This window comes from Fusarium vanettenii (assembly GCF_000151355.1).
Source record: "Fusarium vanettenii 77-13-4 chromosome 1 genomic scaffold NECHAsca_1_chr1_3_0, whole genome shotgun sequence".
In the NCBI taxonomy this organism is placed as follows: Eukaryota; Fungi; Ascomycota; class Sordariomycetes; order Hypocreales; family Nectriaceae; genus Fusarium; species Fusarium vanettenii.
This window is the reverse complement of record NW_003315881.1, coordinates 2,230,667-2,244,416: the sequence shown is the minus strand read 5'-3', so window position 1 is coordinate 2,244,416 and position 13,750 is coordinate 2,230,667. Positions and strand designations below refer to the sequence as shown.

Here is a 13,750-nt window from a genome sequence, read left to right as displayed (position 1 = left end):
AGCCCCACCAGAAAGGACGACCGGAGTTTTTGAAAGTGAAGAAAGAATGGGCCGATGTGAGTCGAGGGGCAGATGTCAAATCATGTGGAGTGTCAAATCATGTAGAGTGTGGAATGAAGATTGCAGTCAATCACTCAATCGCAGAATTGAATTATCAAATAATAACCATGATAAAAAAAGTGTCATGATTCATACTTGGCAGGTGTGTTTGCTCTCATCAAGAACTGCGACTTCGGCCTCGCCTCCGAACAAGAAAAGAAAACCATAGAGATCCCTGAGAAACCAAAAGCAGAGCCTCTCGCTTATACGGCCACGGTACTCCGTACTCGCCGCTCACCGGGCCGGCCTTTTCAGATCAGCACATGCCCACTACCACCCCCAGCATTCTCCGCGAACCTGGGACCCCTGGGCTGCTGCTCTTTGGGCAAGGATCTCACGGACGAGCAACTGCGCAAGCAAGAAGGCGTCACGCGCACCCTCTGATCCCCCGCTGCAAGGAGCAGAGATTCCCCCCCCATCGCTTCCCTGTCCGGGCAACCCGGACGACGTCAGTCCCGTGCCCAGCTTTCCAGTAGCCTATCCCTGTCCCTCAGCAGAGTACTACCTAGATGCGATGCCGGTCATACGTAGAGGGCTCCCTTGGAGTCACCAGAACGGTAACCGGTCCGGCCTTGAAAGATTTCTGCCAGACTCCAAAAGTATATAATGCCTGACTGGTTCCCTCTTGGTGTCGATCTATTCACTCAATCCATCATCACCATCAAAGCAATCAATCAGCCTTGACAATCAAGACACTCAAAGCCTCAATCAACTACACAACCATAACCAACCCACTACAACCTTCAAGATGCTCTCCTTCGTTAAGTAATTCACCCCTCACCTCAGCTCCAATCAAAACACTCGCAATACTAACAAGACTCAGCTACACTCCTCGAACTCACCCCGAGCACAAGAACAAGGACCACTGCCGAGTTCCTTCTTCGCCCACGGCTGCTATCCCTCGCACCATGCCCACTGAGACCCCGGCTGTCGAGTCCAAGCCTGCCGTCCCTCGATCTGTTCCCTCTACCACTACCTCTTAAGTCGACGATTCGGCTTCATACGCATCATGTATCTTAATTAATGTCTGGGGATGAATACCCATGGAGTCAGGTGTTTTTTGGGCCAAGCAATAGGAAAGAAGGAATTAATAAAAACTTGACATCATTTTGATAACCTCAAACCGTTCTCTTTTTCTCCAACTACTTGATTAACCCGGGACAAGTCCAGAATCCAAAGAATACATTAGCTGAGTGCTTCTCCCGACCAATTGATACACTATCTAAGCTCTAAACTACAGTTGCTTGGTTATTTCGTTTGTTTCATATGCTATTCATCCTCAACTTCTCTCTACTCATATCCCAGTCTTGCCATTATTCAATATCCTCCATGTTCCATACATTGACGCCTCTCTTCTCGACGCTCCCCTTCAGCTTCTGGAGAACAGCCTGTCTGCGCGCTCTCTTCTCCATCAGATCGCCCTTCTCTTCCCGGCTGAAACCACTGAGCTTCTTGCGAGGGGGGGTAGCCCGCACCGACGCACCCAGGGAAATGCTGCCCGCGAAACTGTGACGAAGAGTTCGCGCAGGCGTCGAATCAGGAGAGAACATGATGCTTTTCCTTGCCTGAGGTGTCATTGGGGATCCCTCTCGGCTCGAACCGCCCAGATGGACCTTGCGCAGCTGGTTCTCCAGGACATCAATGTCCCCACTTCGCTTCTCAACCATGGCCGTCATCTTGGTAATGGTACGGATCACGGCGTCCACCGTCGGCACGGCTGTCTTGCCCTTGCCTGAAGCGCTCGACACTGATGCAATTCGTGTCTTGAGCAGCGTCAGCGATTCTTCCGCCTCGGCAACAAGCTTCGAGAACTTGGCAAACTCCCGTCTGAGTTCGTTCTGCTGTGTTGCTTGCTCCGCGCTCAGCGGCATAGACCGTGTCACTTCGGCCTGGTCAGGGTCCGTCCTGATCATGAGGATCTTCTTGAGATCTTCCTGCTTAGCCCGTAGGCGGTGCATATCTCTTGTCAGTTCGTGGCATGCGTCGAGCTTAGCTTCCAAGTCACGAACACGACCATCCTCAAGATCCGGGTACAGCTCGTTGTCCAGAACTTCCCCAAGCTCATCAATCTCGCAAAGAACCCAATCATCGGGATCCTCGAGGTCATCCTTGGTACGTCCACCTTGCTTACATTCCTCAGTGTGACCCTTGATGAATGACTTGACAGTGCGGGCGTTGAGGCCGAGCGTGTCAATCATCGAGTTAATATCTCGATAGACTGCCTCGACTTGGCTTGGGATGCTCTCCTTGGCGGGAGGCGCAACGTTGGAGTGAGCAACGAACTCATCCAACGTCAAGCTGCCCTCAACCTCAGATGCAAGAATCTTCTGCACCTCGTCATCCTCCTCATCCACGAGAGGCTGGGTCTCCGCTGCCTCCTGTTTCGCCTTCAACTTCCGGTGCTGGACCATGAAGGGATCCTCCGGCGCGCTGGTATCCCTACTTGTGATAGAAGCCCCCATCTGAGACTGTCTGGGTCCGAGGATTTGCGATGCCATTCCGGGGGCACTCACTGACCTCATAGCTTCCGACCTCATCACTCGGTTTGGTATAGCACTCCGAACCGGGCTAGGGGACCTGGGGCTGGTCGCAGTCGGGCGTGGGAACAAGGGAGCATTGCGGCTGATTTCACCAAACAGGGGCCGGGATGATTCTTGGTTGGCCCTGCTGCTACCAAGGGCAGGTCCGCCCAGACCACCAAACGAGCTTTGAGGAGTAAAACCTGGCGTGGGGGTCAGGCCACTGACGCTTGGGCTCAGATCTTTGGCAACGTCGATGCCACTACCTTCGGAGCCATCGTCGTCATCCTCATCCTCATCCTCATCCTCCAAATCACTCTCATCCTCGGTTGACTCGGGAACCGAGGGCACAAAGGAAGGCTCCTTTGAGGGGACCTTGGGAAGAACAAAATCGGGGGGCAAGGGAGCATCGTCTGGCTTCTTTGCCGGCTTGGTAAAATCCGGCGGCAAAGGGGCACTTAGTGCAGCCGTCGACTTTTCTGAGGGCCTGGACACATTGACAAAGTCGGGCGGCAATGGGGCGTCTGTAGCATCGCTTGACTTCGCCGAGTCTGCAGACTTGCTCGTCTTTCTCGTTGACATGAAGTCTGGCGGCAAAGGAGCTGCCTCGGGTTTAGCAGGAGCTGTCGCCACTGCGAATGGATTAGGAGCAGCAGAAGTAGCTGATGAAGAAGACGAATCGCCAAGAGGAAAGGCGGTCCTGCTCGTAGTATCAGGAGGCAGGGGAGCGTCTTGTTCCACCTTGGCCTTTGGTGTGTCCGCATCTGGAACTGACTTTTGTCCGAAAATCCCCGTATATCCGGTTGTCTTGGCCGCCGTCTGAGGAGATCCAAATATACTTGCCTTGGGCGTGTTTTGCTGTGATCCAAAAAGACCTCCAGGCTTGGGTGTAGAGGATGAGGATCCAAACAAGCCACCGGGTTTTGGGGTTTCTGACTTGGTACCGAACAATGTCGACGAACCAAACTTGGAAGGCTGTCCAAAGACAGAGCTTTGGGGGGCAGGCGAGGTAACAAATCCAAACTTGGAGGGCGCTGGGGTAGTTGTCGGTGTGGTAGATTCGGGGCTCTGGGGCGTAGGGAATAACGAGCCTTTGGGTTTAGCGGGAGTCTCTTGGGGCGTCTGAGCAGTATCCATATCCTCATCCTTCGCCGCAGTTGTGGTGATGGCGGGTTTGCTAGCAGCGTCGTTAAGAGCAGAACCAAACCCACTTCCAAACATGGAGGATTGTCCACTTGGTTTAACATCGTCCTTGGCAGATCCATCCGGCTTGAATGAACTCTCTAGCTTGAAAGGGGTGGAGCCGAATGGATTGCTGGAAGGTTGATCAGGCTTGGAGGGGAAAGCTGTCTCTGTCTTAGAGGTAGAGCCAAAAGGACTTGCTGCTGGCTTGTCTCCGCTGCCAAATACACTGTTGCTGGTGTTGTTGTTAGAAACAGAAGCAAAGCCGCCTTGGCTGGCGAAACCAGCAAATCCTCCAGAGGCACCTGATTGGCTAGATGAGGCTGCCTTGCCAAAGGGGCTGGTGTTGTTGTTGTTATTCGCAAAACTCGAGAAGCCGGACTGTCCAAAAGCAGGAGTCGATCCCGTTCCAGTTGATGCAGCCGCCCAAGGGGAGCTCTTCGCGCCCATTTGTGACGACTGTCCAAAGCCAATAGCGCTGGGCTTGCCGAAAGCTGGTGCGGAAGAGGGTGCGGCGTTGCTGAAGCCGCTCGATCCAAACACAGCACCACCCGTGCTGGGGGCTGCGGCGCTGGAGCCTCCTGAACCCCAAAGCGAAGGCTTTTGTCCAAGTTGAGAGGACGAGCCAAACGCGGGAGCGGCAGCTGATGAGCCGAAGGCGGAGGCGTTACCAAACGGAGATGCAGAAGGTGCTGCTGCTGCTGCTGGAGCCGCCTGAACTGGTGCAGGGGCAGCAGAGCCCTCTACAGCAGTTAGATGAGGATAAGATGTGCCTTGCCTGATGGAGTCGTTGTAGACTACCCACCACGCGCATAGAATACCCTCATGGGTCAGAACCCAAAATCCAGGAAGGGGCCCTGGTGATTCCTCCAGCTCGACATCCGAAGGGATGGGTTTGTAGACCTTTTCCGTGCCAGACAAGTCCAGCGCAACGCCCACGGGTGTCGAGTCGTCCATGGAGTCGGTCATAGGGAGAGTCGGTCTCTTGGTGTCATCCAAAAACTCGGTCGTAGTGAAAACACCGGTGATGGAGTCGGCCGGTTTATCAGTAGCCAAAGCCGTCTTGGATCGACTCAATACACCCATCTCAGTAGCAGCCGTAGAAGAGACGATGAGAAGATCCTGGAGAGCTGGTGGGAAGTCCCGAAGTCGTAGAATAGTATGGTGAGGAGTCTTTTCTGAACCAAAGGGCTCAACGGGATCCGTTAGCTTTTGGAAGTTGAAAGATGCTGGCGGTTGGCGCGTGATGATGTGGTAAATGGATGTTGGTGGAGACTCATTGTTCGATGTGTGAATAGACAGGAAGAGGTTGTTTTCCAGCCAAGTAAGAGATGATACTATCTGGATGTTAGCCTTACTGTAGTCTTGTTAGATTCTTGAAGTCGCTTACCATGAAAGTCGCCCATGTTAGGGGGCTTGGGGATCTCCCCCTTAGCCTCACCTTCCGGCGTCATCTGAGCTATTGTGCCATCGCCCAATCCCGCGCACAGCTGCTTGCCCTTGGAGCTCCAGCTGAGGCAGCTGACCTGGTTTTTGAGAGGGTTGCTGATCTGACGCTCCTTCAGATTCGCCATGTACAAGTTGCCGCTGGTGGTTACGATGGCACACAGCTCAGCCTTCTCGGGTGTCGGGTTCGGGACCATAGCTCGCAACGTCTCGCCATTCGTCGGCAGCTCAAAGGCAGAGTTTGTCGAGCCCGAGAGGAGGCTCTGGACTTCGTAAACGGCCAACCCACCACCAGATTCAGCTGAGAGAATCAGGTAGTTCTCGTCTGCGGTAAAGGCGAGTTGCGACACCCGCATGGGCATGGCAATCTTGAGCTGAGGCTCGAATGCGCGAATGTCGGAGTCGCCATTCTTTTCTGATTCGAATGCTTTTCGGACGGATGCAGTGGTGGCGATGATGACCTGGTCGGGACCGGCAGCAGCGACGAGACCCTTTCGCGAAGCAACACTCAGGAGCGACGCGGTTGAAGATGGAAGAGATGACCACGCAGAGGTCAGACGAACTTTGGCGTCGCCGGCGATGGTGAGAAAACCTAGATCCTGTGTTTGGCGCAAGTGGTTAGCATGGCCTCAATGGGCGAGCAAAACAAATCCAGCCTCAAGATGCCATCAACACAAGCGCAAACTCACCTCTGTCTGGATAGTCTCCAAATCAGGACCTGAAGTCAGCCCTCCTGCTCCGCCGGCGCCCCCAAGCATGGAGTTTCCAGAGTTACCGAAGCCGAAAGCCATGACTGTAGCAGAGTAGCCGGCTTTGACTTGGAGAAGAGGACCAAGAATTCAATAAATTTGTCCTTCGCATGGAGTGGGCTGGGAAGACCGGGGGAGCTTTTGCTTTGCTTTCGCGCAAGGCTTAGGCAGGCGGTGGTAGGTCAGGGGACGTGCTCAGTGAGAAGGCCAGCAAATAATCGTGATTGGCCAGCTGAAGCGCCTGGAGCCCAGCAAGCAATGGATCGAGACTGATGGTTAACCAGAATCTGGGGCGCGTTGTCGATGATGTCCAAAGAAGAAAAAATTGAGTGTGAATTGGGAGCAAGGTAATGTTCCACGACGAAATTCGCAACTGCTTGCTTCAAAGAGTTCGCCTCGTCTCGACTGCAGTGACTTTTTGGAGCTTTATCATCACGTGCCGAAGCTCGAGCCACCGCCAACTACCAGCCTCTACCTGCGCGCCACAGTCCAATCAGAGCGTGTCCCTGGGGTAGCTCAACGACGTGCCTCTGCCTCTGGAAGGCAGCTTTTAGCCTCGTCATCAGCTCTGCCTTGTTAACCTCAACTCGTCGCTGTGAACAACGTCCCAACCACAAAGATACGCCCGAACGACTGTCCCATCCTGCGATACTGTGCCCGTCGATAACGCCTGGAATTACGCATAAATTGAGATATTGAATCGGGGAAACCAACGTCACCCAAGATGCCCGGCTTCGACTTCTCCAACTACAACCGCAATGCGGCCCTCCACGCCCGAGGAGTCCCTCTGCCAAAGGCCACCAGTACCGGAACAACCATTGTTGGATGCATATTCGATGGCGGTGTAGTGGTGAGTACTTCTGCGTCCCTGCTATGGCGCATGCTTTAATTCCTTGAACGGAACTATCGTCATGACGATAAGAGCTCCCCATCTCAAGCATCACCCACTGACACTGCCCCCATCAATAGATCGCAGCCGATACCCGAGCCACATCCGGCCCCATCGTCGCCGACAAGAACTGTGAGAAGCTTCACTACATCTCACCTCAGATTTGGTGCGCTGGTGCTGGTACAGCCGCCGACACCGAGTTCACCACCGCCCTCATCTCCTCCCAGCTCGAGCTACACTCCCTCTCCACCGGCCGCAAGCCCCGCGTCGTCACCTGCATGACCCTCCTGAAGCAGCACCTCTTCCGCTACCAGGGATACATCGGCGCCTACCTCGTTGTCGCTGGTGTCGATCCCACTGGCACCCACCTCTTCACCGTCCACGCTCACGGCAGCACCGACAAGCTCCCCTATGTCACCATGGGCAGTGGTAGTTTGGCCGCCATGAGCGTCTTCGAGACTCAGTGGAAGCCCGACCTCAGCGAGGAGGAGGCGGTGAAGCTGGCGAGCGACGCCATCCTGGCGGGTATCTGGAACGATCTGGGCTCTGGTTCCAACGTGGATGTGGCCGTCATCACCAAGGACAAGACGACATTGAAGAGAAACTACATCAAGCCCAACGAGAAGGAGCCCAAGCTGCAGAGTTACGCATTCCCCAAGGGTACGACAGCTGTGCTGAACGAGAAGATCATTACCAAGAACGAGATCGGGCGGTACGTTAGTGTGGAAGAGGTGCCTCTTGAGAAGATGGATGTCGACACCTAAGCGCCTGGATTATGCTTGGGCAGTTAGATGGTTAGAGCGTGGCATGTAACAACACAATCCGGGAACACTATAAACTGGAGCACTGAACTTGTCATTTGATCTCCAAGAGGTGACCATTGATGTTCGTTTAGAGGTGAACAGCTGCCGCTTGTTTATTTGGCTAGCATTGAAAGAAGGATCCAAGCTCCAAATATGCTTCCAGCTACACCCCGTGGATATGTCCACTATCTCTATGTGACAAGAAGGTTACAAGAATAGAATAGAATAATAACAGCCAACCGATCTGCTATGCGCAAATCGGTGCCATGCAATCGCCTCTCCCAGGCCACGAAAGCCGTAGCCAGTGCTGGGGATCAAATCATCGCTAAAAACCCCCCCATCCCAAAATCCAAGCCCGGTACAGAAGCGAAGTTAACTCCCTTTGTCCAAACCACATCATTGCTCTCCCTGAGCAACGTTGCGCTTGTGGTATGTCGTATGATCAACAAGTGTTGCGCCCAAGTCGGTGCATAGAGCACAAGAATACTCCTCCCAGAAAACCCATGAATCCCAAATGCGATGTGCAACTCAAACTCCGATGAAATGGGTATGTCGAAGATCTCATCATTATCGTGGTAGGCGTGTCAAATAAAGCGGCTCGTGAGCTCACTTCCGTCCAAACATGGTTCGGGTTCGAGATTTACTCCGAGCCTTCTTCTTGTCTTTCTTGGGTGCGCTTGAGTCTTCGTCATCATCGTACTTGGCTTTGTGAATCCTGTAGCATGACAGTTAGTAACGGGTCACAATGAGACGCCTGTCTCAGCAGATACATACCAGCTGTTTCCAACCATGCTCATGCCCTTGGCTTCAGCCATACGATAGAACTTGGCACTCTTCTTGAGGTTTTTCTTACAACCTATGCCCTGTGCGTAGCAGAAGCCAGCCTCAGCCAGTGCATCGACATCGCCCCAGTCTAGTTCTCGGTTAGTACAACTCATCTGCGGCGGAGGCATATAGACTTACTACCGGCGATCTCAAAGCACCTTAGCGCAAGAGACTTATCCTGCTCAATTCCCCATCCGTTCATATGGCTGACACCAAGTTCGTAAATGCTGAGAGCGAACTGCGCCTTTCGAGTTCTCCTCTCAATGACATCGACATGCTTGCCCTCCTTGACCTGGTCCTCATCATCCGCAATCTCGACACTGGCATATTCAGCCGCCTTCCTGAGCCATTCAACGCCCTCCTTCTGGTTCGCCCGCATGCCCCATCCGTGACGACAGGCAAGCGCATACAGGAGCATGGCGGTAGGATCGTTCAGCCGGGCTGCGTATCGAAGGTGATATGTCGACTCCTTCAGGGACCCGTTCTCATGGCATTCTATGCCCTTTGCGAGATGCTCTTCTGCTGACATTTCTGAAGCGGTGGGAGCCGCAGACCGAGCCGTAGGTGGTGGTCGGATCGTGCTAGCGGTGTCGCTGGTTGTGGTGGAGACGGGAGTCCTGCCTCGACCCCTAGGTGCATCTTCTGAAGATCGCGGGTCGTCGACCGAAGGCCTCTCGGGACTAGAGGGTACCTGCGGCATTGGGGGCACCGCTGTTTCTGAGTAGACCTTTCTCAAATCTGTCGATGGTCTTGGCATCGGGCTGCTGGGTGTCAAGGAATCCTCTGGGACAATCTTGGCTGAAGAACTGGATGGGCGGGTGGGAGGCGAGGGAGGAGCGTCAGCGTGGATTCGCTGCACATTGCTAGGAGGAACAATGGGTTGCTCCCATCGGTAAGAGGCTTGTGTTTGATGATCAGAGGGCTCGGCTCGCTGGATAGTCTTGCCTCTGGGCAGTGAAAACTTGGAGTAAATGTACGACGGTGCGCCTTTGTCGTCGAGCTGTTGCTCTAGAAAGGCTTCGCTATGCATGCTCACTGGTGTATGGGCCGTGTCATCAGCCAAAATGAAAGAGGGTTGGCTATCGGAAGAGAGTTGTCTCAGAGGTGACTCCATACCAGGCGTACCAGACCTGCTGAGAGGTCTCGAGAAGTTGAAGGACGGTCGGGGAAGAGCAGACGTGTCCGAGCTCACTGAAGGCGATCTTTGAAAAGAGCCAATGCCCGGGGATGTCACTGCGCCGTTGAAGGCGGCGCTCCCAGAGGAGAGTTTTCGTGGAGGTAAAGAATGGAATGAGCCAGCCATATTACCGGTCGACTCTTCATCGGTAGGTAATAGGGGGGTGGAAACGGTACTGGATGATCTCCTCGTGAACATGGTTTGAGGAGGCGCGAGTCCAAGTTCATCGAACGAAGGCTGCTTCGGCTTGTGAGGAGAGCCACTGACAGATCCATTGATAGAGCCACTGATTGACCCGCTGGGTCGCCGGTAAGAAGAAAGTGAGGCCGCGTCTTCCTTTCGAGAAGGAGATGATTCGGTTCGCCTATCATACTGCGATTGAGTTTCACTGCGCAACGGTGAAGGTGAGCGTTCTCTCCTAGCACCAAAAAAGGGGTCTGTCTCGTCAATCTGGTTTAGCAGTGGGCGAGACCGAGCTGGATCACGAGCAGGCACTGCTGGTATATCCTCATCCGGAGTGGGGGGTATGCGGCTCATTCGTGGATGCATCGAGACTGGCCGGTCGGCATCATCGCTAAACGCGTCTTCCAGCTCAATATCCGTCCTCGGGCCAAAACTAGAACCAGGGCGATCACCAGCCTCAGATCCCGAATCTTGGGACATGGACCGAAAGTATTCGGACCGCCCCTGAACAATCAAAGGGCTCTCGACTGTGAGGGGAGGAAGTCGGCTCATCCTGTTTCCCTCTTTGGCGCTCTCTTGTAATTGCCTTGCGAGCAACCGGCTCTGCATGGCAAAGGCGTCCAACGGGGACAGCTCGGGAGGGATTTCGCCGGCGACATGGAGGCGAGGTGAACGGAGAGGCTTGGAGATGGTGGAAATATTCGAATGCTGCGATTCGGATCGCAAGTCCAAAATGGACGGTCGTGTCGACATGGTTGGCCGCTCTCAAGTATAACTCTAGCGGTAAAGTCTGGTGCCCATGCAGATATTACTATTATGGAAAATCGAATGCGCTATGCGGAAGCGTAACTGAGGTTGTCCCTCTCGAGAGTTCCGCAAAAAACCAAAGCAACCAGAGAGTGTAGCAGGAGAGTTGGCTGTATTACTTCGTTGCTTTGACGCTCGGTTGCAGCGAGGAAGGACCAGGATCCGAGATGGTCGGGAGAACAGGCCGAGCGATTGTCAAAGAGCAGGGGGCACCGGTATTAACAAGGCGTTACAAAGCTGCGGCAGACATTGGGGGTCGACAAAGAATGGATGATGGCGAACAGACGTCAGGAACGGCGAGACGAGGGTGACGGCGAAAGACAGCCAAGCAGTGATCGGCGGGGGAAGAGGGATCTTTGCGCGGGCCGCGCTATGCGATTAGTGCCACGAAGAAGCTCGATGGAACGGAGTTGAAACGAGCGACGGCCACTACGACCAAGAGGAAATCGGCGACGCAGACGGAGAACGGGGTTCGAGATTGTCGGAGATGTGAACGGCGCAACACGGAGCCGTGCTATGCTATGTATGTATTGTATGCTATGCGGCGACGGCGGTGTTGTTGACGGGTCTTGGGTCTTCGTGGGGTGACGGGGCGACGCCCTTCCTTCGTTGATGGGGCCAAGATGAGACGAAGCACGAACGAGTATTAGAACGAGGGCGACAGAAAAAGAAAAACACCGAGAGAACGAGCGGCCAAGTATGCGAATGACGACTCAAAGTCAAAGAAGAAGCGGCGAGAACAGGGGAGTCGTGGTAGAGGAGGGATGGTGTTTGTAGACGGGAAGTAGGATTAAGGTCTAAGGTATCTGTAGAGAGCATAGACATGCGGCCCTAGCTAAGTCTTTCTCTCTCGTCCTTCCCCCCCAAGCAATAGCCCCCAAGCGCGAACAGGGAACTAATTTACCTTGCCCTGGGTGGCTTTATTAGACCTTGGTTACAGTGCAGAAGATTGATGGATGCGATGTGGAAAGAGTGGAGAGGGAGGTGATGGATCATGGATGGATCCCGTCGGGTCCCTTTTGGATGGGACCCAGGGTGGAGGGATACCGGATGGGGAGAGGGAGGTCTCTGGCGTTGTGCTGTGCAACGCTCCAAGAGGACAAGGCATTTTGATTAGGTCGGTTCTTGCATTACGCTGTTGTCTGCATCCAGCCAGCCCCGGCGGAGAGTTGACTATCAAAGGGGGGGGGGCTTTGAAATGCTAACCTCTTGATCTCGCCAACTTCGCCTCATGTTCTCATCAATGTTGTTGATGTGGATGCCCTCTCTCCACTAGGTCTGTGCTGATGAGGTGTTCTGTACATTGAGACTGGGCTGCACAAGATCCAATTCTCTCAGAGGGCGTGGCGGCGCAGCGAATGCACTGACAATCCATGTCCAAAATACGAGGCCCTTGACCTGCACTATTACGCTGAATGTTTCTCTCCCCGCTCTGCACTGCGCTGCACAACGCCGACCCTCGTGGCAAGTCTAATAAGCTGGCCCTCTAGACCACCCCCCATGACCGAAAGGAGGCGTTCGAATAGTCCCACCTGCTCCAGGACCATCACCAGGGTTCGACTTGACTTGACATTGACGGGCGGGGACCGAGTCCAACTGAGAACGGAGCCATGTCCGTCTACAGTAAAGGGGATTCTAGAGTGTAATATGGATGGATTCAAAGTCAGCCGTACCCAGGGAGATTTTATTGCTCCCCCGTCAAGGCTACCAACTCGGGAAGGCAACCTCTTTCTCGCAGTAGCATCCAATTTCGCTGTTTTTCAAGGACCAGCAGCCGCGGTCACACAAGCAAAAAAACGGCCTCGACGCCTCATTTCGGTGCCTTGCATGCGTCTTTGCACATTCTAACCACCCTGCGGCCCGTCGTCATTGTTTTTCTTTCTTATCCCCTGCTTTCCCCCCATCTCCAACAACAAATGTCTTGCTCCCCTTGTTCTCATCCTTTCAAAGGCCTCCCAGCGTGTCTCTCTCTCTCACTTGTCAGACCCCAACCCCAAGACGACGGCAAAACAATGAGACCAGACCAGGGTCGGCCGGCTTGAGGCTCCACAGACTCCATGGCTCCAGTGTAAAGTACCTGTCTTATTGCAGCCACTTGCCAGTCTGGGGTACATGCTCTGGGGCTTTCATTGTTATCTTTGTTCTATTATCTGACTGTCAGAAAGGCATATGCCTGGTGACGGATGCACTACCTGGCCATTGATAAACCGTTGCAGATCAAACTCAGCCTCGAGAGCGGTCTACATTTGCCAGACAACACAACATCTTTTAGCGCTGGCTCCCGTTGTCAATGGTTCACCTCGGGTCGGGTATCTGAACCTCGCCTCTCTTCATCGCCCCCTTTCAGCTCTCCAGGATTACCCTACCCTTTCCTGTCTGTTCTCGGCCCCTGGCACAAGAGGAGAGAGAGGTCTAGACAATGATTGCTTGGCTGTCTGGACTCTTCCGATCTCGTTTAGCCTTGTGTGCTACGTACGCACGCACGTATGTAGCGACAGTTTCGCCTGGCTAGGCTCATTTGTTGTCTTTGACGGTCCATCCAAGACCCAGTTCTGCATGCCAGCCGAGTTTGAAAACAGCCACAAACATAGGTCTCGTCAACAGGCCTCGCCTCTCAGCATTAGTTACTCCGTACTGTATGCGCCTCCGCCTCCGCCTCTGTCTCTTGATTACGACTAGTTCACGCCCGACCCCAGTTCTCTCTCACTCACGAGTTTTTTATAGCAACTGATGACCAGCGCTAGTCCACCAAGACGGCGACCCGGGCCACAAAGGCAAATTTGCACGCGTAAACGTCTTTCTTTTCCGTCTTTATCGGAGGATTGACGTGGATCACTGCAACTGCTGCTTCAGCCGCAGCGAATGACGCAAATCATAATTCTCTTTACCTCCAGGGTCAAGCCACGCCGTGTCACTGGTGCCAGATGGAGTGCGGCCTTGGATGCCACGAAAGCTCACGTATTACAGAGCCTGACGCAAGGGCACAGGGAATGACGCAGGCGGCCCTTTGTTTGCCGACAGCGGACGGGGACAGGACAGGACAATTGGATCACACCTCAAACCGGTTGCTA

General features: G+C 54.0%; 3 protein-coding genes across 3 annotated transcripts; 1 reads left to right on the top strand and 2 right to left on the bottom strand.

Moving 5' to 3' along the window:
* Nucleotides 1–1,311: 1,311 nt before the first annotated feature.
* Nucleotides 1,312–6,037, bottom strand: NECHADRAFT_57482 (uncharacterized protein; the record flags this gene model as incomplete). The annotated part of the gene is made up of 3 exons (XM_003053607.1): nucleotides 1,312–5,137; nucleotides 5,191–5,845; nucleotides 5,936–6,037. The coding sequence occupies 3 exons, from the start codon at nucleotides 6,035–6,037 to the stop codon at nucleotides 1,413–1,415; spliced, it is 4,482 nt and encodes a 1,493-aa protein (XP_003053653.1). The 3' UTR covers nucleotides 1,312–1,412.
* Nucleotides 6,038–6,719: 682 nt separating this feature from the next.
* On the top strand, nucleotides 6,720–7,728 carry NECHADRAFT_57478 (uncharacterized protein; the record flags this gene model as incomplete). Its single annotated transcript, XM_003054332.1, has 2 exons — nucleotides 6,720–6,845; nucleotides 6,965–7,728. The coding sequence occupies 2 exons, from the start codon at nucleotides 6,720–6,722 to the stop codon at nucleotides 7,646–7,648; spliced, it is 810 nt and encodes a 269-aa protein (XP_003054378.1). The 3' UTR covers nucleotides 7,649–7,728.
* A 565-nt stretch (nucleotides 7,729–8,293) lies between these two features.
* On the bottom strand, nucleotides 8,294–10,625 carry NECHADRAFT_90195 (uncharacterized protein; the record flags this gene model as incomplete). Its single annotated transcript, XM_003053606.1, has 3 exons — nucleotides 8,294–8,402; nucleotides 8,462–8,600; nucleotides 8,651–10,625. The coding sequence occupies 3 exons, from the start codon at nucleotides 10,623–10,625 to the stop codon at nucleotides 8,294–8,296; spliced, it is 2,223 nt and encodes a 740-aa protein (XP_003053652.1).
* Between the last annotated feature and the right edge of the window lie 3,125 nt (nucleotides 10,626–13,750).